Source organism: Micropterus salmoides, unplaced genomic scaffold (genome assembly GCF_014851395.1).
Source record: "Micropterus salmoides isolate LMB-PRFRI ecotype aquatic unplaced genomic scaffold, ASM1485139v1 Ms_hic_scaffold_9, whole genome shotgun sequence".
Lineage (NCBI taxonomy): Eukaryota > Metazoa > Chordata > Actinopteri > Centrarchiformes > Centrarchidae > Micropterus > Micropterus salmoides.
Genome location: NW_024044681.1, coordinates 25,007,387 through 25,032,309, shown reverse-complemented (window position 1 = coordinate 25,032,309; position 24,923 = coordinate 25,007,387). Strand labels below are relative to the sequence as shown.

General features: G+C 42.3%; 3 protein-coding genes across 5 annotated transcripts; 2 read left to right on the top strand and 1 right to left on the bottom strand.

Moving 5' to 3' along the window:
• Window positions 1-1,973: 1,973 nt before the first annotated feature.
• On the top strand, window positions 1,974-10,794 carry si:ch211-114c12.2 (uncharacterized protein LOC336578 homolog). 2 transcript variants are annotated; one of them, XM_038708206.1, is made up of 10 exons: window positions 1,974-2,111; window positions 4,038-4,099; window positions 4,243-4,932; window positions 5,279-5,917; window positions 8,800-8,915; window positions 9,086-9,185; window positions 9,326-9,410; window positions 9,699-9,770; window positions 9,896-10,045; window positions 10,259-10,794. In XM_038708206.1, exons 1-9 carry the CDS (start codon window positions 1,989-1,991, stop codon window positions 10,034-10,036), a joined length of 2,028 nt encoding a protein of 675 aa, XP_038564134.1. In that variant the 5' UTR covers window positions 1,974-1,988; the 3' UTR covers window positions 10,037-10,045; window positions 10,259-10,794. The 2 variants fall into 2 exon arrangements, with proteins under 2 accessions (XP_038564134.1, XP_038564133.1); XM_038708205.1 differs by having other exon boundaries at window positions 10,254-10,794.
• Window positions 10,795-11,352: 558 nt separating this feature from the next.
• si:dkey-71d15.2 (SH3 domain-containing kinase-binding protein 1) lies at window positions 11,353-13,736 on the top strand. Of its 2 annotated transcripts, XM_038708203.1 has the most exons (7): window positions 11,405-11,480; window positions 11,852-11,951; window positions 12,157-12,209; window positions 12,665-12,775; window positions 12,866-13,083; window positions 13,237-13,300; window positions 13,421-13,736. In XM_038708203.1, the coding sequence occupies exons 2-7, from the start codon at window positions 11,921-11,923 to the stop codon at window positions 13,457-13,459; spliced, it is 516 nt and encodes a 171-aa protein (XP_038564131.1). In that variant the 5' UTR covers window positions 11,405-11,480; window positions 11,852-11,920; the 3' UTR covers window positions 13,460-13,736. The 2 variants fall into 2 exon arrangements, with proteins under 2 accessions (XP_038564132.1, XP_038564131.1); XM_038708204.1 differs by lacking the exons at window positions 11,852-11,951; window positions 12,157-12,209 and having other exon boundaries at window positions 11,353-11,480.
• Window positions 13,737-14,126: 390 nt separating this feature from the next.
• Window positions 14,127-20,983, bottom strand: LOC119895237 (lipase member H-like). The gene is made up of 11 exons (XM_038708201.1): window positions 20,906-20,983; window positions 19,953-20,036; window positions 18,443-18,822; window positions 18,232-18,340; window positions 16,286-16,387; window positions 16,072-16,161; window positions 15,799-15,966; window positions 15,507-15,596; window positions 14,877-14,988; window positions 14,596-14,763; window positions 14,127-14,437 (listed from the first exon to the last, which is right to left on the bottom strand). The coding sequence occupies exons 2-11, from the start codon at window positions 20,008-20,010 to the stop codon at window positions 14,368-14,370; spliced, it is 1,347 nt and encodes a 448-aa protein (XP_038564129.1). The 5' UTR covers window positions 20,011-20,036; window positions 20,906-20,983; the 3' UTR covers window positions 14,127-14,367.
• Between the last annotated feature and the right edge of the window lie 3,940 nt (window positions 20,984-24,923).

The following is a 24,923-nucleotide window of genomic DNA, read 5'->3' as shown; positions in this document are numbered from 1 at the left end:
CCCTCGCGGCTGCAAATTTGTTTTGCGTTGCCTTAAGCCGCGATAGACTGTATGTGATTTTATCATAGACTGTATATAAAAAGGATTTTATACAGCATTTGTTTGTGAAAAGCAAAAGCCCTCCGGCAGTCTGCGTAGAGGTGTAGTTAACACTGCGAGGCAGTAGGTGGCGCTTCAGTGTGGCTGTCAAACGCTGTGCTGAAGAGCGAGGACGGTACGCCGAGGAAAAGCAGAAACCATTAACAAAGACAGAACTAAAACGCGATCTCCAGAAAACCTAGATGTCAGCACCAGGAATGGATCAGATCTGTTATATAATGATAAACCAGTTCAGTGAAATGTGAAAGGATATATTTAGAACTATATAATAAAGTGTGTGGGGATGGGAAACTGCCGCAGAGCTGGAAGGAGGCTGTGGTAGTCCCAGTATGCAAACCAGGAAAAGATGTCATCCGGGGAATTACACACCAATTGCTTTAACATCAAATATATGCAAAATAATGGAGAAAATGTTAAATGAAAGGTTATAGAAAATAAAGGATATATATAAAAAAAATACCAAAGTGGCTTTAGGAAAGGAAGAAATACTATGGATCCCGCTGTATGTTTAGAGCATGAAATCAGAAAAGCACAAGTAAACTGAGAAAGTGTAGCGGCTGTCTTCTTTGACATAGAGAAGGCATGCGATATGATGTGGAGAGGAGGACTGTTAATTAGACTATCAAATTAGGTATCAAAGGACAAATATATAGATGGATTAAGGACTTTTTACGAGGAAGATTAATACAAGTAAGAATAGGAAAGAGTTATTCAAGAAAATATATTGTTAAAATGTATTGTAGAATGGAACACCTCAAGGAAAGATAATAAGACTGTTATTATTTTCCATAATAATAAATTATGTTGTCAGGGAAATAGAGAGGGTTTCTCTTTTTGCAGATGATGGGGCAATTTGGAAGAGGGGAAGAAATCTGGAATTTATTGTAAAAAAAACGACAGGAAGCTATTGTGAAAACAGAGGAGTGGTCATATAAATGGGGTTTTAAATTCTCAGTTGATAAGACAAAGCCAATGTCTTTTTTACAAAGAAAACTGAGGCAAAACTAAATTTATATCATTAAGAATTGGAAAGAATGAAACACTTTTTGGGGTTATGGTTTGATGAGGGAATTACATAGGGTGTAGACTACATATTCAGAAGGTATTGCACAAATGGTACTAAATGTTATGAGGTGTTTGGTGGGAAGTGACTGGGGGGCTGATAGAGCAGCTTTTAAGTCAATATATTGTGGATTAATTCAGTGTTAGAGTTTGGTTATGTGGTGTATGGATCTGTATCAAGCACATCCCTGAAAATGTTAGACAACATTCAGTCTCAGGCTTTGAGATTATGCACAGGGGCATTTAAAATAACTTCAACAGCAGCACTACAGGTTGAAATGGGAGAAATACCATTAGAGATGAGAAGACTACAGCTATCTCTGAATTACTGGGTCAATTTAGACGGCTATAGTGAAGATCATCCACCACAAGGCACTTTAAAACCTTGCTGGGAAAAGGAGAGGAGGGAGACAAAAAGCTTTGGTTGGACAGTAAGACAGAAAGCAACATAGCGGGAGAAATGACATGTGCAGGAAGGAACAGGAGAGAAGAGACAATTATATCACGACTTAGATTTGGGCACACTGGATTAAACAGCACTTTATTCAAAATACTGTGGACAACAAGAGACAGTCAAACTCGTCATGGGACACTGTCAGAAGTATGAGGGGAAACGGAGGGAAATTATCCATAACCTTAAAGGGGAAAGAATACATTTTGATTTAATAGAAATTCTTAGAAAGAAGTGCTATGGAATTATTTTTAATTTTCTTAGAGTAATCAATATCATTGAGAGGATCTGAGTTTTATTTTATTTTTGTTTGTTTTGTTTAGTCCTTTTATATGCAGTCATTCTGATCCACACTCCACACCAGTTGGTGGCGGTAATGCACCATTTCGTTGTTTGCCAACCGCCAACAAAATTCTATAAAGAAGAAGAAGGAAGAGCAACTCGACTGTGTCGCAGCCTGGTCGCACCTAGCTTTCTCCTAATCGACAGTTGGTCTTTGGTAAGTAGTTAGCTAAGTTATTAAATTACACGCAGTTAAAGTTTATGTGTATTGGTTTATTTTGTCTGACTGGTCGTAAGATGTTTAAATGATTCACGACGTGAATTTTCCGAGAGCTGCGTCCAACGAAACAAGCTAGCGAAATACCCAGGCTACGTAACTGGCCTCAGCTAGCAGACATAGCAGTGAGATAAGGTGTTTGTGTTGCTTAATCGAAACCAGACCGAAACATTGAGGTACTTTTACTAACGGCACTGCGTTACTCGCAACACCACTGTCTGGTTTCGTTTCGCCACAGAAAGATCGTAATAATAATGTTGTTTTCTCAGCCAGCTGACAGTGGCTAATACCAAAAATGGAAGCACGATCTTCCCAGGTCTTTCGCCAGGATTTAAGGATCAGGCCTGAAACTGAACCGACAGTGATCCTAGAAACGTATACAGCCTAAACACTGATCTCTCCCCTGTAATCTTATTCGCTTATATTTAGATGTTTTTTTCATCTGGTATAGTGAAATATGCGGCATAATAAAACAAGCTCGTTAAAGTTGCGTGAGCATGTGGAAATGTGTTGTATATTAAACTTAGTTCTTTCTACGGTAGATTTTTAAGCTAACCTTTAGTTGCGTCCACGCTTTGGACAGTTTCAGTTTCCTAAACCAGTGGTTCTCAAAGCGGTTCTCCCCAGCAAAAAGGGGTAATTAGTTTTCATTAACGTTATAATTCCATCTATAAGTAACACAATGACCTAATGTATGACTACTTGGGACATGGGTTTCATACACTTGCCGCACTCTGGGGAAAAATCTTATCAAGTCTGTGGCAGTCCTTTGAGTGTGTATGTTTTGTGAGTTTAGGGGCCCTTGATGTGAAAATGTTTGAGAACCACTGTCCTAAACAACCTTAAAGACCTTCTCAAACCACGCGTGAAAATCTAAACTTTCTTTAATAATCTAATTCATAACAGTCTGGTTGATATTAATTTAGGCATATATGCATATTAATATATTGGATAAGTGAAAGGGATGCCTGTCATTTTTTTCTGTGACAGTATTGATTAGGTTGAGGTTCACTGGGCTTTATCTCAGGTAAATAGGTAACATATTGCTGTGGGTTGGCTTTGGCCATAGTAACAGTTATAGATATGCTATGTACCATTGCTTTTGGAAAGTGATTAGTTTACAAGTCTTTATGCATCTTGTATACTATTATTAATTTAAAGTCTACACACTGTTGTTCAATATTATAATAATTATAATTGGTTATAATTTAACACGCCCTGAAGTGTAAAGTATGAACATTGTGTTTGTTGAGGTGCTTGCCATCCTCCGGTAAGCTTGACCAATTGCGCGTATCTCAATTTTGCAGTTATCGCAACAGCTCTATATGGAGCTTTTGAATTTTGTTTAGTAATTTTATTGTGATAAGTTCTTTAACAGCATTTTAACAGTATGAGTTGAAAATCAATGGTGGTTTTTGAAATTAGTAATAGTAATTAGTATTATCTATTAGTAATAGATAAAATAGATGTAATTTAAATGACAGGCATGCTTTTGCATGTTAATACCATCTATTAAAAGTAACATGTACGTTGTGGAAATATTTCCAAAGCACACCATAGTTTTCAAATTTTTTGACTGCATTTTTCTGGTCATTTACATGCTGTTTAGTATTATTCATGTTTTAAGCAACTTTTATCTGACTGACTACCCAGCTTTTCTACCACATGAGTGAGATAGCAAGAAACAGACGGTGAGTAAAAGAAACTTAACAGAAATTGGAAGTTAGTTTTACTCGGTAGTTATTTTATATGATCAGCTGGATTCAACTACGGAGTCGGGACAAAGATTGTGGTTAGTTTCTGGAGTCTAGCTTTATGTCAGCTTAGGGCTGTCAAAACTCAATGTGGTTTCTATTTTGTCCATAGATTGTTGACTCACTTCCAAAGATGGTTCGACCACATTTTGGACCACCGCGCCTAAAGCCCAGGTAATGTCATATGATTATGTCAAGTTGCACCCAAATACTTTGGTGTTATGTTCGTGATTTAAGGAAGATGCTGGCTCTTCTTTTTGCAAAATGATGGCATGATGTGTTATAATCTATCAAATTCTGTTGTTGTTTCCTATCAGACCTTACGGAGATGGTCACGGCGTTGGCTCTAGTGAAGGGAATTACAACCCCAATTCCAAAAGTCGAAGAGATGTCCAGGGGTACCCAGCAAAGGCCCCTTTTAACTGGCGAGATTCCAGAGGTAGAGGACGTCCCCCAGTTACCAGGAGAGTCCCCCTGATGGGGGAGCAGAGGGAGCCACGTTTCAACCACTGGAGGTCCTCTAATCAGGATTCCTTTCAATCATACCCTGCCAAAATTGAACCACACCATAGCCAGAGGAGGCCTTCTCCATCTAGGCAAAACCGCTCCCCCCATGTCCAGCATCAGTCATCCTCTCGCAGTCCTGCACAAGCATCCCCGGGTCAAAGGGGCCCACCTTTCCATGGCCACCCCTCAGGTCACCGGTCACCCTCCCCGAGACACTTTCGCAGCCACCCAGCTGACAGGAGGCCAGGATCTACACCAGCTTACCAGGGGTCTTTCAGGGGCAACAAAAGGCAGTCAGGTTTTCAGCATCAGGAGCAGCGGAGCCGAGACCCTCGTGGAAATTACAGTCCCAGAGAAAGGCCCAATGAGCACTCAAGTCATGGCATGAAGCGCTGGGACGAGGCTGGACCGTTCTCTCATCCACACAATGGAGAGCACGGGCCCTCTGGTTCACAGAGGGGCCCCAGAGAGATGCATGGGAGAGGCTCCTGTCCACAGAGGTACAGGAGTGAAGCAACAATCCCAGCTGGGTAAAATTATTAAAGAGGAGGCCTGAAGCTGGCCCAGTCCTCCCAGTCACAGGGGGTGGTAATGATGACCTCCTACTCTGCCCCAACTCATAGTTATTAGAGGGGATAAATGGGGGTCTGATGTAAATGTGGTTTCACCTGCCATTGAAAGGAGTGTTACATCTGTTATTGCCCTTTACTTCTCCTACCTGTTTCATTCTGTCATGGCATTATGAAGGGGCTGCATTAAGATAAAAATTAAACGTCCCTCCTCCCACTTAACATGGCAATGGATCTATCATTGTAATGATTTCTCTATTGTTTGATGGATATGCAGGTGGTCATCTGAGCAAGACACCAGGCGGCAGCGTGGTCCGGTGGAGAGGCAGGGCAGCAGATCCCACAGTAGAGAGAGGGCACAAGATGTCTCTCACCCGCCCCCCTTCAGAACCCCCTCATGGAAAGGAGGTCCAGCACCGTCAACCTCCTACAACAGGAGCCCTCAGGAGAGGCAAGTGGCAGGACCCCGCAAGAGGAGGATATCAGACATCAGCATGCCCTCCCCAAACCCTGCACTGGAGCATGGCAATCCAAAATACCCCAGGAGAGAGAGACCTCAGCTGCTCGGTATTCCCAGGCCGTTTGGTGGTAAACCATTGTCTCTTAGAGATAAAAGTTACCTGATTAAGAGCAGACAAGTCAGAGCAGAGTCTCTCATGGGGCTCAGAATACCTCCTTCTGTGAAACCCAGACCTCGCCTGGGCGACTCTGCTTCACGGGGGAATGTTAGTTCTGTTTTTGCTATCAGAAAGAAACGTTTCCAGTCAAATGCGGTTCCCCTGAGAAACCTGGAACCAAGGAGGGCAAAACCACAAGAGTCACCCCGCAGAGAAGAAAGCAATGCCAGCAAGTCTTCAAGAGACTCTGATACAGGCAAAGAACAGGTGGAGTCTCGCCGGTCCTTGAACACACACAGGTACGGTATTTTCCTTCTAGCACTGTTCGCAGGGGCTTGATGGTGATTAGGAGGTCAAGAAAGAATGTCTCTATGTGAAGGGGGTGCCAGCTGTGGAAAATGGAGATATCGTGATGGCTAAATGTGCAACACTGATTCAGTTGATGAAAGCTGCAAAAGTTTTCAAATGCCTTCCTGTCTGCGTGCTGCCTATGTTTCAAAATATCTTCCTATCAAGTGGGCTGAAGAGAGAGTGCTAAGTTACGCACCATAGGGGGGAAAAAAAAGCCAACCTGTTTTAAAACCTGACAAGTAATGTTTACTACCGTTGATGAAGGGTGTGGAAAAAGTAGTTGATCTGGCCTGTTGAAGGATTCATCAGTTTGTCAGCATTGATGGTCTTAAGCTTGAAAGAAGTGCTCTTCAGCATGTCATGAAGACCCCTTCATCCCCAATAGAGAACAAAAGTAAACTGAAGTTACAACATGTAGTGTAAAACGGTATCTGCGTACGCAGAAGAGGATATGAAGAGGACTACACTAAACATGACCAATACTGAAAATGCTACTCAACCCCCCCCCCCCTTTTCTTTAAATGAAAAAAGGAATGGCAACGAATCAGTCATACATGGGCCTTGGGAAAAGAGATTCATCAAATGAATGTCCAAACGTTGACTCTTCACTGCACCAACTAAAACCAAGACCGCAAAGTTGCAAGTCAAGTGGAAATTCCCAAAACAAAGATGATCTGAGATGTGACACTTTACTTTAAATATAACCATAACGCCAGGATGGATGACGGTGATTATTGCTGACAACACAGACGACAGAAGCCATAAAACAATGAAGAGGACTTGCTGAAGGACATTATAAGCCACCATCAGTTAGAAGTGCCCTGATAAATTAACTGATACATAACTCCTATGCAAAGATTGAAGTGTATGCTCATCAAATTACCAGTAATTATTTTTATTGAGTTCCGAAGTAGTCATGATAGACTTTTAACAACATAAAAAAACTTAAAGTCCGAGACAAGGAATTCGGCAAACAATTGATAATTTTTTTACCAATAGTAAACATATTCAGGAATTTTTCTCCTCACACATTCATCGGCATGCATTATAGACCCGGAGTAATGCTCAATTTGTGTTTTACGCAAACGTGGAAATCATAGTCCTTCAAGTGAAATAATCTATGCCAGAAGAATTGGCTCATCAGAAGGAACTAAACAATTCTGCACCACCTAATATTTGGAACCATGTGGATGGTGCTGCATCATTCCCTTTCAGAATTAGTAAAATGAAGAGGAGCCAAACTACTACTTGTACTTCTGAAGTGCATCTAAGTACTGGAGTTTTCTGCTTCTCTGCAGTAATAGGAACTTCAAGAACACATCCAGGCAGCCATCAACCATTAACGACGTCAAAGCGGGAGAATTATCTTTAAGTATTTTGATGACCTACACCAGGGATGACGTCAAATTTCGCAGGATTCAAACAACAATAGCGCTACTATGTGGCCACCTCTATTTTAATCAACAATGCCTGCCGTGAAACACTCCTGTCATTTTGAATAGCTGGAAAAAGCTAATGTATAAAGTGGCTGAGAACACAAAAGAAGACTACATCAATCTCTAAAAAGGATGAGCCACAAATTGAGGAGCAAGACGGACCCATGAGTATGGAGTTAAAGTACATCAGAAGATGAAAAGAGATTACAAGCGGCCAAAATTCCAACTTCATACTGCGTGGGGACAGACACAAGGAAGATCACTTTGGTAATTTCTGTCATTATCAGTGTGAATGCATTTGAGCTGGCCTACAGGTCAGCATGTGCTGTGGTCAGTTCATCTGTATAATCTGACGTGACCTAAAAGTAATAATAAAGTGTGCATCGGCCTGCGGTAAATCCCAATATTCAGTAATGCAACAAAGATCTCTAACCCACACCTGCAAGTCAACCTGCAAAGACATTTCAGTGTAATGGGCAACTAATGATCTCAATCAACAATCCCACTGTACCTTCAAGACTACTACAAGAAGAGGACAAGAGCACTGTGCAAGCCCCCTGACTGCATTTTTACTGCAGAACCAATCATGTGATCATCTTTATTAAATCACTGCCTTTTCCTAAATCATGCCCCAGAGTCTCAGAAGATCTAAAGAAATACAAGTGTCGATTGTGGGAACTACAAAGCTTTTTAGTAAGTTGCCTTGCAACCAGGACTTCTTCATGGGCAGACAAACAATGGATCATCTCTTAAAAGCACTGCACAGCTCTGGAGAAGCTGTTAATCTGACGTAATCACACGTTCAACTATTCACTTCAAATCTACTGCTTTCTCCAGGACTCAAATCTCCCATCTACTCTCATGTCCATCTCGGAAAACCCTGCGGATGATGAAATGGATCCAAACGGCTAAAGGAACAACTAGGAATCTTCTGAAGTTCAGGCTGTCTGTGCAAACACGTCGTTCTCCTGTGCTTCTGAGAGAGGAATGATAGAAGATTCGGGGATGTGATGTAGACCAATATCTAAAAGTTCTCTCCAAGATTTGCCCGCTCTAACAATCACTGAGTAAATGAAGAGAGCTCAGATTGATTCAGGGTACAAAAATAGGAGTAAAGAAGCATGGACATTCCATGGTTTTTGTAAGTACCCATGTGTGATGCGTGGCTTTATGATGATTTGTCTGCCTGCAAAACAGCTGTTGGTTTAAATTGCATTACTTCTAATAGTTGCAAGGGTGATTTTATTTTTTAATACTTGCAATCTGTTTCCATTAATCACTGTGATAACTTGAATGAGGCGATTTTAATGTATACAGGCTACATTGAAGATGTTCATACACATCTTATGGGGATGCTGATGTCATTAACACAGCCTCCACTGATCTCCCCCCAGATCTTCTCCCATAGAGAAACGTGACCTTGTTGTTTTGTCCCACTGGCCACCTGGGCCAAGCTCCTCCTCTAAGGACGGCTCACCTCCAAAAGATCGCAGCCCAAAACCCAAGTCTGGTAAGTCAGTTCTGTTTTTGATCTCACATATTTTAAGGGTGCACCAGAGGCCATTTATCTATTGTTTTGATGGCTCATTTCACTTTTTTGTTTATTTTTTAAAAGCTTCTGCTGCAGGGTTTATCTCTTCTCTCTTTTTTTTATTTATTTATTTTTTTGTTTTCTTTTAGAACACAGTTCAGATGCAGATACCACACTGAACAGCCGACTCTCAAGGACGAATGATTCTGAAGACCGAAAACGGGGCTATTTGGATAAGAAGATGTTCAGGTACATTTCATAGAATCAGTTTTTGTTAGTGTTTAAAACAAGCTTCTCATTCATTAGAAAGTGCTTTGTTTTCCGTAGGTTAAATGCAAGCTTCGTACAGAACGTGTCCCTTTTCTAATGTTTCCTTTATTTTTTTGCAGGCCATTTAATATGATGCAGGACTGCCATAGACCTGGGAGGCCCTTCAGGAGACCAGGACAAGGACCTGGACCAGGACCCATGCAGGTGAGCAAAACTTTTATTGCATAGGACCGTGCAGAGCTGGTCCCTCTGTATATGGTTAAGAATTGCTGCAGTAAGCAAAACTTGCATATGTTAAAATTAACTGCTTTTGAAATGTTGAATTATATTCAAATATTTTGCAAAAACAAATATAATAAATGAAAACAAGGAAGCTGTCAGAGGTCAGCCTTTTCAGCCTCATGAATGTGTACTTGCCTAAAATATGTTGTAAGAATGAATAAGGATAATGGCCTACTGAATGTACTCAGCCTTCCCTATTGTGTTTTACAGAGACCAAAGTTCATTGGTGGTCCAAGGAAGACAGGCCCTGAACTATCTTCAAATGTTAGAAGACCACTCATGGTATGCATGCCCTCTTCAGAGATCACTTGGTTCCTCTGGGAAATCTTAAATGGCTCATCGACTCTTTTATTTATTTATTTATTTTTTTTAAATAACTAATATTTGAATGTCTTTGTTTACAAAAGGAGAGCTTGGTGCCACGTCCCTTCCCAAATCAGAGGCCAGTGTTCCGAAAAAGTCACAGTATCATGTCCAAATACCGCACCATGAGAGTGATGCGTCAGCGCCCACCGTACAACCGAGGACCCAACCAGCAACGCTGGTGAGAATTTCCGGTAAGTTATCATGATGCAGTGGCTGTGAGGGGGCAGCATGGCAATTTCAAAACAGTGTGGTGTTGTCCATTAGTCAGCTGTGTAGCTGTATGTGTAACTTCTTCATTGTAAACAAGTCTTTATTTATCATGGCAAAGCAGTGTATAATTTACATTTCAAGATCTTCAAGAAATGTTGTATTCAAAGGAGTTTTGTTTTTGTGTCTCAGCACAGGTCCCACAATGTGCAGACATGATACTGGAAAACATCAAGATTATCTCCGCTTGGTGTGGGCCGCACAAACCCATCTCTCTCTACAATCTCAACCTACCTGTAAATAATTGAAGTGTTGTTGCTTACATTTGTTATCTGGTGTTACAGTTGTCTTTGAAGTACTGCAGTACTTTTTGTTTTAGAATATTTGTAACATCCTACAACATTGTACTGTGCTGCTTTTGACTGGTGTTTAATTATTTGGGAATTGCTGCTTGTGAGTTTATTTTACATTTAATAGTTTTAGCTTTTCTTTTTTTTTCTTTTTTTTTGACCTGCAGCATTCAATTTCAGATTGAAGTCCAAGCAGTGTTTACTATCTCACCTTTTTATTGTTTGTAAAGACTTATCACATGAGATGTCCTATTTGATTAATCATGGGTGTTGATTAGAAACTGCTGCTTGTCACAAGACACTTAGCTACTACTTGTAAAACTTGTATAATCACATGTTCAGTTTATTGTTTGAGACTTGAAATAAAATCAGATTTAACAAGCTTTATTTGTTTTGAGTTTTGCTTGTAGATTTGGACAGTCCATCAATAATGCTTTTAAGAATCATTAACCTATAATCACAAGTTTTCTTAATCTTGCCTACAAACCAGTTTGTGTGTTCTGAAATAAAAACTTTTTTTGGTAATCATTTTTTCTTCATTTCTACATTTCCCATAATGCAATTAAATGGCCCCAGCCTCCTAAAAAAACAAAATAAAAAAACCCTCCAGTTTCTAACTCAGGCTTTCTGTTAAAAGTGTAAGTCTTGAGCTGACATGACTCTGATGACATCAGGGTAATTTTTATTAACTCACACAGACGACATACAACTGATTTCACGTGCTGTTTAATACCATAGACATTTAAAGATCCTCTAAGGGCTTTAATTATTCACGATCAATAAAATAGACTTCAAGTGTAAAATCAGTGGCGTGTCCCTTTAAATACTGTTTATGCCTTATAGCAGAACTGCACTCCAGTTTGCCCCTTTAAACACAACTCTCGCCCTTCACCCTGTGACGCCCTTCGCTCTGTCCCGGTGGTATTTGTGAGCAGAGTGGAGCTAAACTTAGCCCTGACAGTACCACACCTCATCACAACATACTCTGCAGACCACAGTGGGCTACAATGGCTGGTGTCCTGTTACCACAGATGCTGCTGTATCTCATCGGTGACGCTGGCCAAACAAGGTGAGTGTGCGCACCAGATCCTTGACTGTAACTGACAATAATATGGTAATTGGGTTACTATGTCTGCTAATGTATATAATCTGTCACTGTGCTTCTGTCTGTGCATTGGTTCCAGCATGTGTTGCATTTTGGTTCACTGCTGTTTCATGAGAGACACGGCTGCCAAGTTTCAGTTTTTGATAAATAATTATCTCAGTTTAATATACAGACTGATGTTGCTGTTATATTACCAAGAGCACAGGTCATGGTTTAACAAATAAAACCACTATTCTTCAGGTTGTTAAAGGTGTAGCATGACATCAGAGTGCACTGAACTGACAGGTTTCTGTTGATTTCTGCTCCACTGACTTGCTCCAATCTGTCATTTGTAGATGTAGACTTAAAGACTCTGCAGGTTTTTCTGTCTTTCACTCTCTGCACTTGTATTCCTCTCTGTCACGATGGGCAGCTATAGCTCAGCCCTCGTTCCTGGTAAGCCTCGCAACTATTGTTGTCAAACCTGTCGCAACATCATTTTACATACTACTATTACGATTGCTGCATGTGAAAGAGGCTGACTGATAATGCAGGCTTTGGAAGATGTTGTCTTATTACTGTGAAAATGGATGACATTCTCTATAGTGATAGGTTTAAGTTAGTTCTGGGTTTTAACATTTATTCTCTGTTTCTCTCGAAGAGACTGAAGAGTTTGATTCAATTGTGTCAATCGCGGAGAAGCTGAATGAGCAGGTAGCTCATGCCGCAGATGGCAGATTACAGTCAGAGCTTCAGACTCTGGGAAGTATATCATCCAGTTAAATACTGTTTGAAAAGAGTGTGTGGTCTCCTCGGTTTGTGTCCCATCTGTCCTTGGGATAATTTTAACTTTTCTGAGCTGCCTCACACACACACACACACACACACACACACACAGCCATGTACAGCACTGAAAGATATGCACTCACACTACTTAAAAGAAGATTAAAAGTTAGTTGCCCTGTAATAAATATGATATACTCTGAAATTTCCTTAGAGGGGTATCATTGTAATCAATCTATGACCTAAAGGCCATGTTGAAAAGCTTATTTGGGGACACCAAACTAAAGCTGGGAGCATTTATTCCACACTTACAATGGGTGGAGGTGAAGTACCCTTTAAATATTTTTTTTACCTATCAGCTGTCTCAAAATATACTTAACTTACAGGTAACACTCATGATGGAGGAAGAAAGAAAAGAAAACCAGAGTGAAGAGCTGGAATCTTTAACACTCTCAAGAAACTCTCAGGAAACAAGTCACAATGGGTCTGCCCTGCCTGTAAGTGTACAAGAAAAACTTAAGGCTTAAAATTCAAATTATTGTGTTTCAGGTTTTTGTTGTCAGTAAATGTTGGGTTATTCTCTACAGGCAGCAGCGAGGTCCAAAGGTGCGCCCACGCAGTCCTTCTCCTCTCTGTTACCAAAGGCTCTCTCTGCTGTGCTACATCCAACGTTGCCCCCAGGTCTCAACTCCGACCCCCAGCCCAGCAGAGATCGGGTGAAACACACTTCACCGAATCTGGAACAACTTCAGACAGAGCTGAGAGACCTGAGGGACCAGTTTGATCAGATGAAGAGTCAGCACAAGTATGGCTTTGTCATGCAATCAGTTTTTTATTGTACCCGCCCATTCACACTTAGCCTGGGTGTGTGTGACATTCTCATCCCTGCATCTGTAATGGTCTTAATCAGAAGAGTTTGTTGCAGTACTAATTTGTTTTTAATTATCGTGTGTTCCAGCAAAGAAATTAAACTGCTGATGAATGAGCTCGATGAGGAGAAAAGGATTCGCTTGACTTTACAGGTGCGGCATGAAGAAGCAAAAGGAATCCATTCTGTGTAGTTGCTCTAATGTGCTTTCTGATAACTAGGCAGAATTGCTGTGAGGTAAGAATATTAGACTTAAGTTTTTGTTATGTTTTAGATGGAGATCCAACGTATGAAGAAGCACATGTCTAAATAAGTGGAGAACTTCACCATCACCACAGACAAGCTTGAGAAGTTTTAAAAGGTCGTGTTCTGCACTCTGAGAAATAATATTTTTCTGCGTTTTGAAAAGACCACCTTTGATGAAAAGTTCTTATTTTTTAGCGAAACACTTCTCTTAGATGGTCATTTTCATTTTGTTTTTGTTGGGCTGGCCAAGAGGATTGAATGTTTTTACTGAGTCATTGCTGAAAGTGCAAACGTGATGCACACTGGGAGCTGCAAAAAACAAATAAAAAAAACCTGTCACTTGAGCCGATGTCACACTGAGTGGGGTATCTGTTGGCAGTTCTCTCTGGAAATGTCAGCACATGGCCCTGTTTTGTTTTTATTTCAGTAGATGGACTCTTAATGACTGCTATTTTAGCATCTTGTGGTGGGGGAAATATGAAAATATCACGTTTGTTCCACTATCCGTTGGCATATCTCATTGACATAATGCATTCTCTACCCCAGAGGTTTTCTAGGTGTGAGGCGAGCCTGTGATGTGGATGCACAAACATGAAGCTTATATCACATTAGTATATTAGTAAATAAGTAATGTAATAGTTTGCCTTTTGTACAAATACTCGACGGACCAAGCAGTCAGTCAATACAGTTAAATCAGTCGTTGTGTGAGGAACATTGTGAACTCTTAAAAGATGTCTGACATTGTCTTGAGATTTTATTCATAGTTGAGGGTCAATCCATAGACACAAATCTAAAGTTTCTAGTGATGTCATGTTAAAACTCAAAAATCCACGTTTAGCAAAGTATCTTCATAAGTTAAGAGTGCACTACTTTTTAATGGTAAGAAAGTCTGGGATTTGAAAGTCAGTTGAATCTCTTCCAATACAAGCAGTGGCATTTTTTTTATTTTTATGTGGGGTCTGTCGGGTTGGATTCTTAACAGAGAACAGGGCTGAAGGTAAATTCTTTGTTCTCCTGAAGAAGGATGTCATATAGACAGAGAGGCCTGTGAAGGACAGAGTCAACATTACTGTAAATCTTGAGCTGGGAGAAGTAAGAGACCACTTACACAGTGAAACCAGCTGAAATTATATCTCCTAGATAAAATTTCTTAAAGATATTACACAAAAATCTGTGTGTGTGTGTTATATATTTATTTCATACCTCTCCTTGCTTTGAAGGTTTGTGAGACGGATTTGTAGAACACTGAATTTATATTTGAGCTTGAATATATTCCAGGTGAAGAATTTGAGAGACACCTCTTCCACTGACTGAATGTCTTTGTCAAACTGGGCAAACAACTTGGTCTCTGTGTTACTCTTTGCACTTTTACTGATATGGAAAAGAGGGGGAAAAAGACATTACTGAGTGAAAGAAGCACCTGATGGACAAAGAAGTTGAGGTGGAATATCTGTTATTTATCTTATGATAAAGTGAAGACTTACTTGGAGACAATAGTTGCCACTGCTTCTTCACCATTACCATATAGCTTAACAGTAATGTATCCCCAGTCCACATCCTCGTTCGCCAACATCATGTCCACTGTGTAGGCGGACACTGAAAGGGGACATTAAGATTTTTATTCAAGTACAATATGTTTGCCATTTCAGCTGATGACACTCATGAAAGTATTTGGCTCAAAAAAAAAAAAAAATCATTCTCATGAATAAAAAATTGATCAGCTGAAGTCGGAATTTAATTTTCAGTCTAATTTTATACTCTTTATTCACATGTTACCACAGGTAGCCGTCATTTTCTGTCTTCCATCTTTTTCCATCTGCTTTTGTGCCACCATGCGCCAATGTCAAACTAAACGATTGATGTTGAGAATATAGAAAGCACCTTGTGTAGTAGTAAAGCATTCAACCATTTAAAGGGGCTCAAAGCTCTTTTATATATTTTTAAATCCTTTCACAAAGTATGATATGCCTTTTAATGTGTCCCTTTACTTTTACATTACCAATATATCTATATACCACACTACAGTGCAGTTATTACATTGCCATAGTGGGATTAAATGTTCCTGCTATGTGTTTCTGTCCATTTGTTAAGATTATTAGTGTTGTGTTACTTACTACAGAATGGAGACTTTGCATTTGTGGTAAAAAACGCTGTTGTTTGGCCCAGCCTCAGCAGGACATCTTTCCACTCTGTGACATCATAACCTGGATTTCAGTGAAACAGCTGCGTCAGGTTTACAACAACAACATATTGAAGTCTGACGAAATAAAAGATACCATCACATAAGAGTTCTTTCATTAATAGTATTGTTAAATATTGTGTTTATGTAATTTGTCTATTGAAACATATTTCTCAGTGAAAACTGAAACAATGCGTCTTCATGTCTGAGTTTATTAAAATACCAACCAACAACAGGACATCCTGCAGCACCAAACTGGTCACATTTCAAGCAGTTTCCATCCAGAAAGTCTTTATAGGAGGAGCAGGGGAAGGCCCTGCTGACACACGTCCCATTCACAGAGTCAAGGTAGAGTAACACTGCTCTCTCGTGGTCACATGTAAAATAGGATTCTCCTAAACGGGGATAACAAACAAGGGTCATTGTAACCATACAGTATTTCTGTTTCTAGTTAGTAGTTCCATTTCTCATAACATAAATTCAGTAAATATTAACCTTACCAGAAAAGATGGTCTTTGGACAACCAGGTTGGTCCAGTCCTCCATTAACATAGAAATCAATATGACCTAGAGGTTTTCTGAAGCCCAAGACTGTGAATACAGTTGGCACATGACAAAAAATTTCACATGTGTAAATCTGTAGGTTTGGATGTAAAAATAATACATATAAAAATATAAAATGAATATATAATACAGTATTTCAGTAAAAACTGACCATCCATGTCTGTGTGCATGACGTCCACAAACTGGGCGTCTGTGGAGTCCAGGCGGCCCTCTGGAGGAGTGCCAGTGAACTGAGGCCCAGCAGGATCCAGAGCTGCAAACATCACATCAACAGACCTCAGTAGAGGTTCAAGCTTAACCTCAAACCCAACATTAGCTGGTGGAAGCTAAAATAGCAGGCTTGGGAAGACTGAAATGTTCTTATTGTAAAGATTTAGTATCTTCATTGCACTTTATTACATCTGACAAGTCAGTTTTCAGTATAGATATAGCTCAATTTTGACAGCATTAACATACTCAAAAACGCAAACTGCACAAAGTTCAAGGGTGGCAACAATTTACGTGCCATATGGTGTTTGCGCATGGGCGTGGCAAAATGGCTCGCTGACATTCCCATCGAATTGTATGAAATCTTTGTGGCACATGTATCATGTCCAGACCTACAAAAAAGCCTCCGGGGCCAATGCCCTAAACCCAACAGGAAGTCAGCCATTATGACTTTAACGGCCAATTTTTGACAATTCAAAGATTACGCACAAACTCCTCCTAGGAAATTTAGCCGATAGACTTCAAGTTGATTGGTGCATTCTAGAGGCATTGACGATGAAAAGTTGTGCTATCTGTAAGTTTTTGTCCATGCTCACATCTGAAAAATGTAGGATGACCCTCCCGCCCTGAACAGAACCATCAGCCAAACAACACTCAATGTCATAGCGCCACCAACTGCAACAGGAAGTGTCAAGATTTACACAGTTATGTACTACTCCAAACATATTGGCCACACCTACTTCAAAACAGTTTCAGAAGAGCCTTAAGACATTGATGATGCTATGTTGTGAAGCTTGTGAGTTTTCGGGTAATGGCGCATCCTTGGCGTGGTGTTAAAGTTCGCTGCTTCGCCATGAAACAGGAAGTTGTTGTATGGAGTGTACATGCTCAGATCTGTATCAGCCTTTACATGTTTGATAAGAATCCCGCCCTGAAAATTTCTACATGCAAATATTCACTTATCACGCCACCATTGGTAACAGGAACTGCTGCACAACATATAATTAGCAGGTGCTGTCTAGTGCCACCTAGGGGACACAGGAAGTGACGTTTAACTGCTTTGTGACTGGTCCAAAACGCGTGGCAATTCAAGGAGCCTCTCCTGACCTCTGGCTGCTACTGTGCCGCTGCATTACGCCCCGAGGGCCCGCCCACTGCTGCTTGCAGCTTTAATTTTATTACTGTCTCTTATTTGATATTTTATATTGTATGTCCAAGACCCGCCTTTCTTATCTTTATGTTTTAATACTTTATACTCATTTCAAGCAGTGCTGACCTAGACATCTATTTTTCTGAACTTCACTGACACTACAGGCACCATGGAGAGGATTTTCTGCCTTCACCTCACAATCTCTCCAGAGATTTCAGGTGGAATCATTGAAACTACTGATTTTTTTCCCCCACACAAATCCTTGCCCAGATGGCCAAAACCTGAACTGTGATATGTTGCTGCAACTCCACAACTCGGTCATATCCAAAATCCTTCATAGACTCTGCACCCTTACAAACACTTTGTCAGGAAGGACTTTGCCACTCTGTGTTAGTAGTTATTTGTAATTATAGCAATCTAGGAATTAAGTTCATTCGAGTGTCACAATTCTCAAGAAATGTTCTTGACAAGCTTCCCAAGTTAATGGTGCTGTTTGGCAATGAACTATCACAAGAACCACACCCAGACCAAACAAACTGCTCTCCTATAGCAGTGGGGTTTGTTTTAGGATGGAATTTGAATCTTAGTCCTGAGAGAAGCATTTCATGGTTTAGAAATCTAGACAGCAATATTCAGAATTGTTTTAAAAAACAGATATCTCACCTCTGTAGAACTGTGGATAGCTAGGATAGCAAAATTTAGATGATGAAAGTGATCTGAATTTGAATGTGCACACTTACCTGTAATTCTTCCAATTGAACCTTTCAGGTTGGCCCCTATAAAGCCTGATATATGAGCCCCAAGGCTGGCTCCGATCATGTGGATGGAGCTCAAAGAGGCACCATGTTTCTGAAAAGATCAGTTATTTGCTTGTTACACACAACACAGTCTTGACATTTCTATCTAGACATAGCAATCACAGTCCCAGAGTGCATCAGATACATCTCATACCTGCATCTTTTCAATGAAAGCAGTGATATAGTCCGCTGCTTTGCGTGTGTTCTCTACTGCCTTAAAATAATTAACATTAGCAGCTCCGTGGTTCCAGTCCACTATGACGACATTAATATCATTCCTGGCCAGCAGCAGCTTTCTGGCATTTGACACCCATATTGGTGGAGATCCATTGGGCCGATACCCATGAATGACGAAGGTAGTTGGTCTGGACAAGTTAAAACGGGGATGGTTGGACAGGTCTGATTGGGAAACCAGTGTACCACAGGAGCCATTAAGTCTAGTGTACACCAAGAACCTGACTTCGAGTCTGGTTCCAATGATTGCTTGACCAAGATCTAGATCCGTAAATTCAGCACATCTCTCATCTGGAAGTGCTGGTGAGGGAAATAAGAAATGGAGAAAGGTGTATTTGTGTAGGGGACAAAAAAAACCAAAAAACAATAAGACATGGGCATTTTTATCTTAACAAGCATTGCTCTAAATATTCAGACTCATCCATGGTGTCAGCTAACATCAGCGACAATTTCCATATGAGTCAGGGAGTATTCATTGTAAATACTACATTTAAACATTTCAAACGCAGCTTCGCCTACTAGACAAACATTTCATGAACAAGTTCGACAGGGAAAGCAGGAAGTTTAGCAAACACAAAGTTCACATGTAATAAAAATAGTTTGCAGCCCAATTCAACCAAAACATATGCTAAATGAAATTCACGTCAAGATCACTGACACATATAGTTATAGAGCTTCAGAATGGCAGAAGATGTGGTTATAATGGTAAGTGCATCCACGCCACCAATCATGTCTGGATTAGTAAAGAAGACGTGCAGAAATAATACTAATTACTACAGCCTAGAACACCACAACTAACAAAATATTGACACTTGAGACAGACTATGGTGTGTGTTGTTTCATTCAGTGGCATTAAACTATCTGACAATTCAGCAAGAAAATTTTAGAGTTTAAATTATGTCACTGCCAGCTTCCAAACCACATGATAATTGAGCAAACAACCAATAATAATGAAGACACTCAAGAACACTCACCTCTGCTTCTATTAACAGTCTGCTAAGCAAATGAAGTGTGTTTACAACAAGATATTGATTTCCATCTGAACTGGTAGTGATATAGAGACTGATTTGTTTTTCTTGATACTGTGGTCAAACATTTTATCCCTGAGTTTTCCTTTCCTAAATAAACCGCAAACAAATTAACAAGTGTATTACATTATACTGAGTGACCTTATGTTGAAGAAGCTGCTCTCAGTAACTGTTACACAGTAGATGTGCTCATAGGTCTATATAGTGTTATTCGTTTTTGCAAACCACAGTAAAGGCCAGTTGCTCTAACATGCAGGTTTTCCAAATAAGGTTCACTTCCCCAAATGTTGCCTGCTGGGCTTTTATCCCCACGAGTGCAGCTGATATACACTTACTAACAAAACGACTGTATGTGCGCACACACACACACACACATTTTACATGTTATGTTTTGGGCTTTACCTTTGCATATTTGAACATGTACCAGCAGGAGTAGAGTCAGATATTGCCACAGGAACATGATTTACACCAGCTCATGCAAATAATCTGTAGACAGAGTTTCAGAGTCAGAGTCAGACCATTACATAAAACATGCTGACCCGCAAGAAGAATACTCTCCTAATCCTTCAGATGTTTCCTTGACACTATACAGGTGAAACTTGAAAAATTAACCTATCGTGCAAAAGTTCATTTATTTCAGTAATTCAACTTAAAAGGTGAAAATACATTATATAGACTCATTACATGCAAAGAGAGATATTTCAAGCCTTTGATATAATTTTGATGATTATTGCGTACAGCTTATAAAATTATAATATTACATGAAATCAGTAAAAAACAAAAAGGATTTTAAATACAGAAATGTCAGCCCTCTGAAAAGTATAATCATGCATGTGTACTCAGTACTTGGTTTGGGCCCCTTTTGCATGAATTATTGCCTCGTGGCATGGATGCTATCAGCCTGTGGCACTGCTGAGGTGTTATGGAAGACCAGGATGCTTCAATAGCGGCCTTCAGCTCTTCTGCATTATTCGGTCTCATGTCTTTCATCTTTCTCTTTGCAATGCCCCATAGATTCTCTCTGGGGTTCAGGTCAGGCAAGTTTGCTGGCCAATCAAGCACAGTAATCCCATGGTCATGGTCATCCCATGGAAAATGAAGTCAGCATCTCCATAAAGCTCGTCTGCTGAAGGAAGCATAAAGTGCTCTAAAATGTCCTGGTAGACGGCTGCGCTGACTCTGGACTTAATAAAGCACAGTGGACCAGCACCAGCAGATGACATAGCTCCCCAAACAAACAGACTGTGGAAACTTCACACTGGACTCAAGCATCTTGGATTGTATGCCTCTCCATTCTTTTTTTACCTTAACACAACTGACAACAAGAGAAAGTATAACATGTCTCAATTTCTTACCTTTGGCCTGGTGTGTCAAAAGGATATTAAAGGTTATCCTCTGTTTGTAATCCCACTAATTTGGGCAGTGTTCACTTCAGGATATGAGAGAAGGACCAATAAAACACTACTCCCGCCCTCAAATGCCCTCACAAGGATAACCACACCCCTTGCCCCAGGTGTTCACAGGTGAAACAGTCACTATTCCATCAATGCAGCAGTGTTTCCCACAGGATTTTAAGAGACTATGGTGGGTGGACCTTGGACCATGCCCCTCCGGAAGAAAATTTTGTACATTTAAAGTTAAATGCATTAATTTGGGGCTAAATTAAGAGGATATCTAAGAATAACTTGAACAATGTTGTACTCTAGTAAACTATGTTATCATAAACCCATTATATAGCTATAAATGGTGATGAAACAGCAACAAAAGGCAACAGATGTAGCCTAATGTTTTTCCAGCAACCCTAATTCAAAGAATAGATAATAAAATAAGTCATTTTCCTAACATTTTGTGTTGTTGTTTTTTATTACTTTAATGGACACATTTAATGTTTTATACTTTCTGTGTATGATATAATCCAATTAATATTATTTCCATACTGGATAGACACCTTATTTTGAAAATCGGACGTTGTCACATATGTATCCTCCTCGCGCTAAATTCATCAAGTCCGACCCAATTTGATAAATAATGTTGTATGTGGTTCTCGTATGTCGTAACATAAAGACTTAATAGCCTCTCTTCAGGTAGGACTCTCATACTGCAACACTTGTCTTTGTAAAGAGAGAAAGTGACCGGACAAATTCGCCAACCTGCCTATCAGCTCGCACTGGACTGTTTCTGTGGATTTACCATAAAGGCTTGTATACGTGTGCACTCCTAATTTTGGCGCGGCTAGCTTGATCGCCTTCTCAGAAACGAGTGACAGAAACAGGCCGTTGACGTTGCCGTAGTTACCTCAAAAGAAAAGTGGTTCCCCTTCGAGGGAACTCGAACTGCGTCGGTTACGACACTATGGGAACGCCTATAGGTGAAGCAGGTCTGAACGTGAATGAAATCACTCCAATCCTATTGGCTTGTTGCTAGAACGGTAAGGTGTGACGGAATAACCGGAGGAGTATAAAGCACACCTGTACACACTCATCATTAGCTTTTTTCTATTCAGCAGGCGCTCTGTATGTTGTTTGAAGAAAGCTCCAGTCCTACAAGCAGTATGTCTTACCTGAAGAAAAAGTCTACCAGCATGTCCGGCAATCAGATGTACAGAAGGTGTGTTTTTTTTCTTGCCCTCGGTACATCACGGATGGAGATTCTCATGAGATGTGTGTCTCATGTTTGGGGATGGAGCACGCCCGGGCAGCTCTCGAGGGGGCTGCCTGCGCCCGTTGCGAAGCCCTTTCCGTGCGGGTACTGAGGTACAGCATGGCTCTCTTTTCCGAGGATGGCCGGATGTGTTTTCCTCGTGGTGTGGGCCCTGCGGCCGCTGAGGCGGCCCGGCGGCTTCACTCATGGGTTCACAGCGTGATCTGTCGGAGTATTTCGGGACGGCCGAGGCTTTTTCCCGACCTTCATCCGCTGGCTCCGACGCTTCCTTTCCTCGTTCGGGAGCCCGTTCTCGGCTTCTCCCGCTCGCGGTTTGGATCTGGTGGACGATGACTTCCCGGGTGTCGGGGCGGCGTCATCTGGCGGCGCCCGACTATGACGTGCTGCTGGAGGTGGTGACTAGAGCCGTGGCTAAGCTCAACATCAACTGGCCAAAGGAGCAGACACCACAGGCTAGTGGTAAGCTTGATGAAAGGTTTCTTAAACACCACACGCCACCTCCACGCCGGTCACTCCTGATTTACATGATGAACTGAGTAATCATGGGGCAGACCCTTCTCTACATTGCTTTCCACACCCCGATCACTGAACTACAGTAATGTGATCGGGGTGTAATGTTATGGTTATGGGAGGATGCCTCGGGTGGAGAATCTCCCCTCGACTTGCGTCCTCCCTGGAGAAGCCGGTGTTACCATCCAAACCATGTCGCACCACATCCACGCTCGTGGGGAAGGCGTACATGGCAGCGGGCCAGGCAGGTGCGAGCTTGCACACCATGGCGGTGCTTCAAGCCTACCAAGCCGACCTGCTACAGGAGATGGTTCAGAGGGGGGGTCCCTCTGAGGAAGATCTGGCGGAGCTTCGCAGAACCACGGAGCGTTAGACGCAGGGCGAAGCGTTCCACCAGTACCTCCCTCGCCGGTCTGGACCCAAGGCAGCTGAGGCTGCCAGGCGTAGGTCCCTTCCCTCTACGAGCTCCTACGGAGAGGAGAGGAAGCAGAGTGTCGCTTCTCGGGGGCCCCCCCGAGGAGCTGGGGCAGCGAGACGGCGCTCTCACCCTCAGGCGTCTGAGAGACGCGATCTGAGGACCGTCATCCAGTCCCGACGGAGCTCAGGGAAGACCGGGGTAGGGGAGTCTTTCTCCCCTCCCGCACCCCCCCCACCGACCGAGGTCCCCTCCGCCGTGGCAACAGGTGATGTTATCCCGCAGTTTACACGTTCAGGACGCACCTGCCACCATTGAGTCCACGCCGTACTGCCTGCCCCGAGGGTCTGCAGTCAGGCGGTGTCCCGACTCACTCACCGTGGATCTTCGGCGGCTCCCCCCTGCCGTTCTGGGGCTTCAGGGGTCCACCAGAAGATCACACGAGACACCGACCACCAGCCCCGAGGGGCAGACTTTGCAGAGGCTTGGCGGAGCCTGACGAACATTTCTCCGTGGGTCCTGCGCACTGCCATAGATGGGTATCGACTACAGTTCAAAACCCGCACTCCAAATTCAACAGAAGAGAGGGGGTGGTTTGGACTGTGGTCTGCCTGGAGCAAGGTCCGGTGTTGGGACAGGAAGTTCGTACTCTGCTGAGGAAAGGGGCCGTGGAACGTGTCTCCCCCCCAGACAGAGACACCGGTTCTACAGCCGGTACTTCATAGTCCCCAAGAAGGACGGAGGGCTGCGTGCCCTATTTTGGATCTGCGGGTTCTAACCGGTCTCTGAGGAGATTCAGGTTCAAGATGCTCATCATCCCCACCATTGTGACGCACATCCAATCTGAGGATTGGTTCGTCACGATAGGTCTAAAGGACGCCTGTTTCCAGGTCTCCATCCGTCCTTCTCACAGGAAGTTCCTGAGGTTTGCCTTCGGGGGTGTGGCTTACCAGTATCGGGTTCTTCCATTCGGCCTGGCACTTCCCATCGCACATTCACCAAGTGTATGGATGCAGCACTGGCCCCGCTGAGGCTCCAGGGCATCCGGATTTCAACTTCATCGACGACTGGCTCATCCTAGCCCAGTCTCGAGAGTTGGCGGTTCGGCATCGAGATGTCGTTCTGGCTCATCTGCGGCGTTTAGGGCTGAGGCTCAACTCAAAGAAGAGCGTGCTGGCGCCCACCCATCGGACTATGTTCCTAGGGGTTGTATGGGATTCGACAACGATGCGGGCACAATCGTCTCTGGCACGTGTCGACACCATATTGGCTGCCGTGAAAGGGGTGAAGTTAGGCCACGCCATCACTATGAAACACTTTCAACGAGTGTTGGGTCTCCTGGCGGCTGCATCCAGCGTAATACCATCTGGACTGCTGCACATGAGACCCCTGCAGTGGTGGCTAAGGAACAAGGGTTTTTCCCCGAGGGGAAATCCTCTCCGTCTGATTTGGGTTACGCGCAAGTGTCTTCGTTCCCTATCAGTTTGGAAGGAAACTTGGTTCCTGTCCCAGGGGCCCATGCTGGGAGGGTCTTGTCTGTCTTATTTCGACAGATGCCTCCCTCACGGGCTGGGGCACGGTCATGGACGGCCGCTTTACAAGGGGATCCTGGCAGGTGCATCAATCCGAGTGGCATATCAACTGTCTCGAGATGTCGGCGGTGTTCCAGGCTCTAAGGAGTTTCCTGCCCGATCTCCAAGGCCACCACGTCCTGGTTCGTTCCGAAGAGAACAACACAGCGGTGGTGGCCTATCTGAATCACCAGGGCGGTCTGCGCTCGCGCCCTC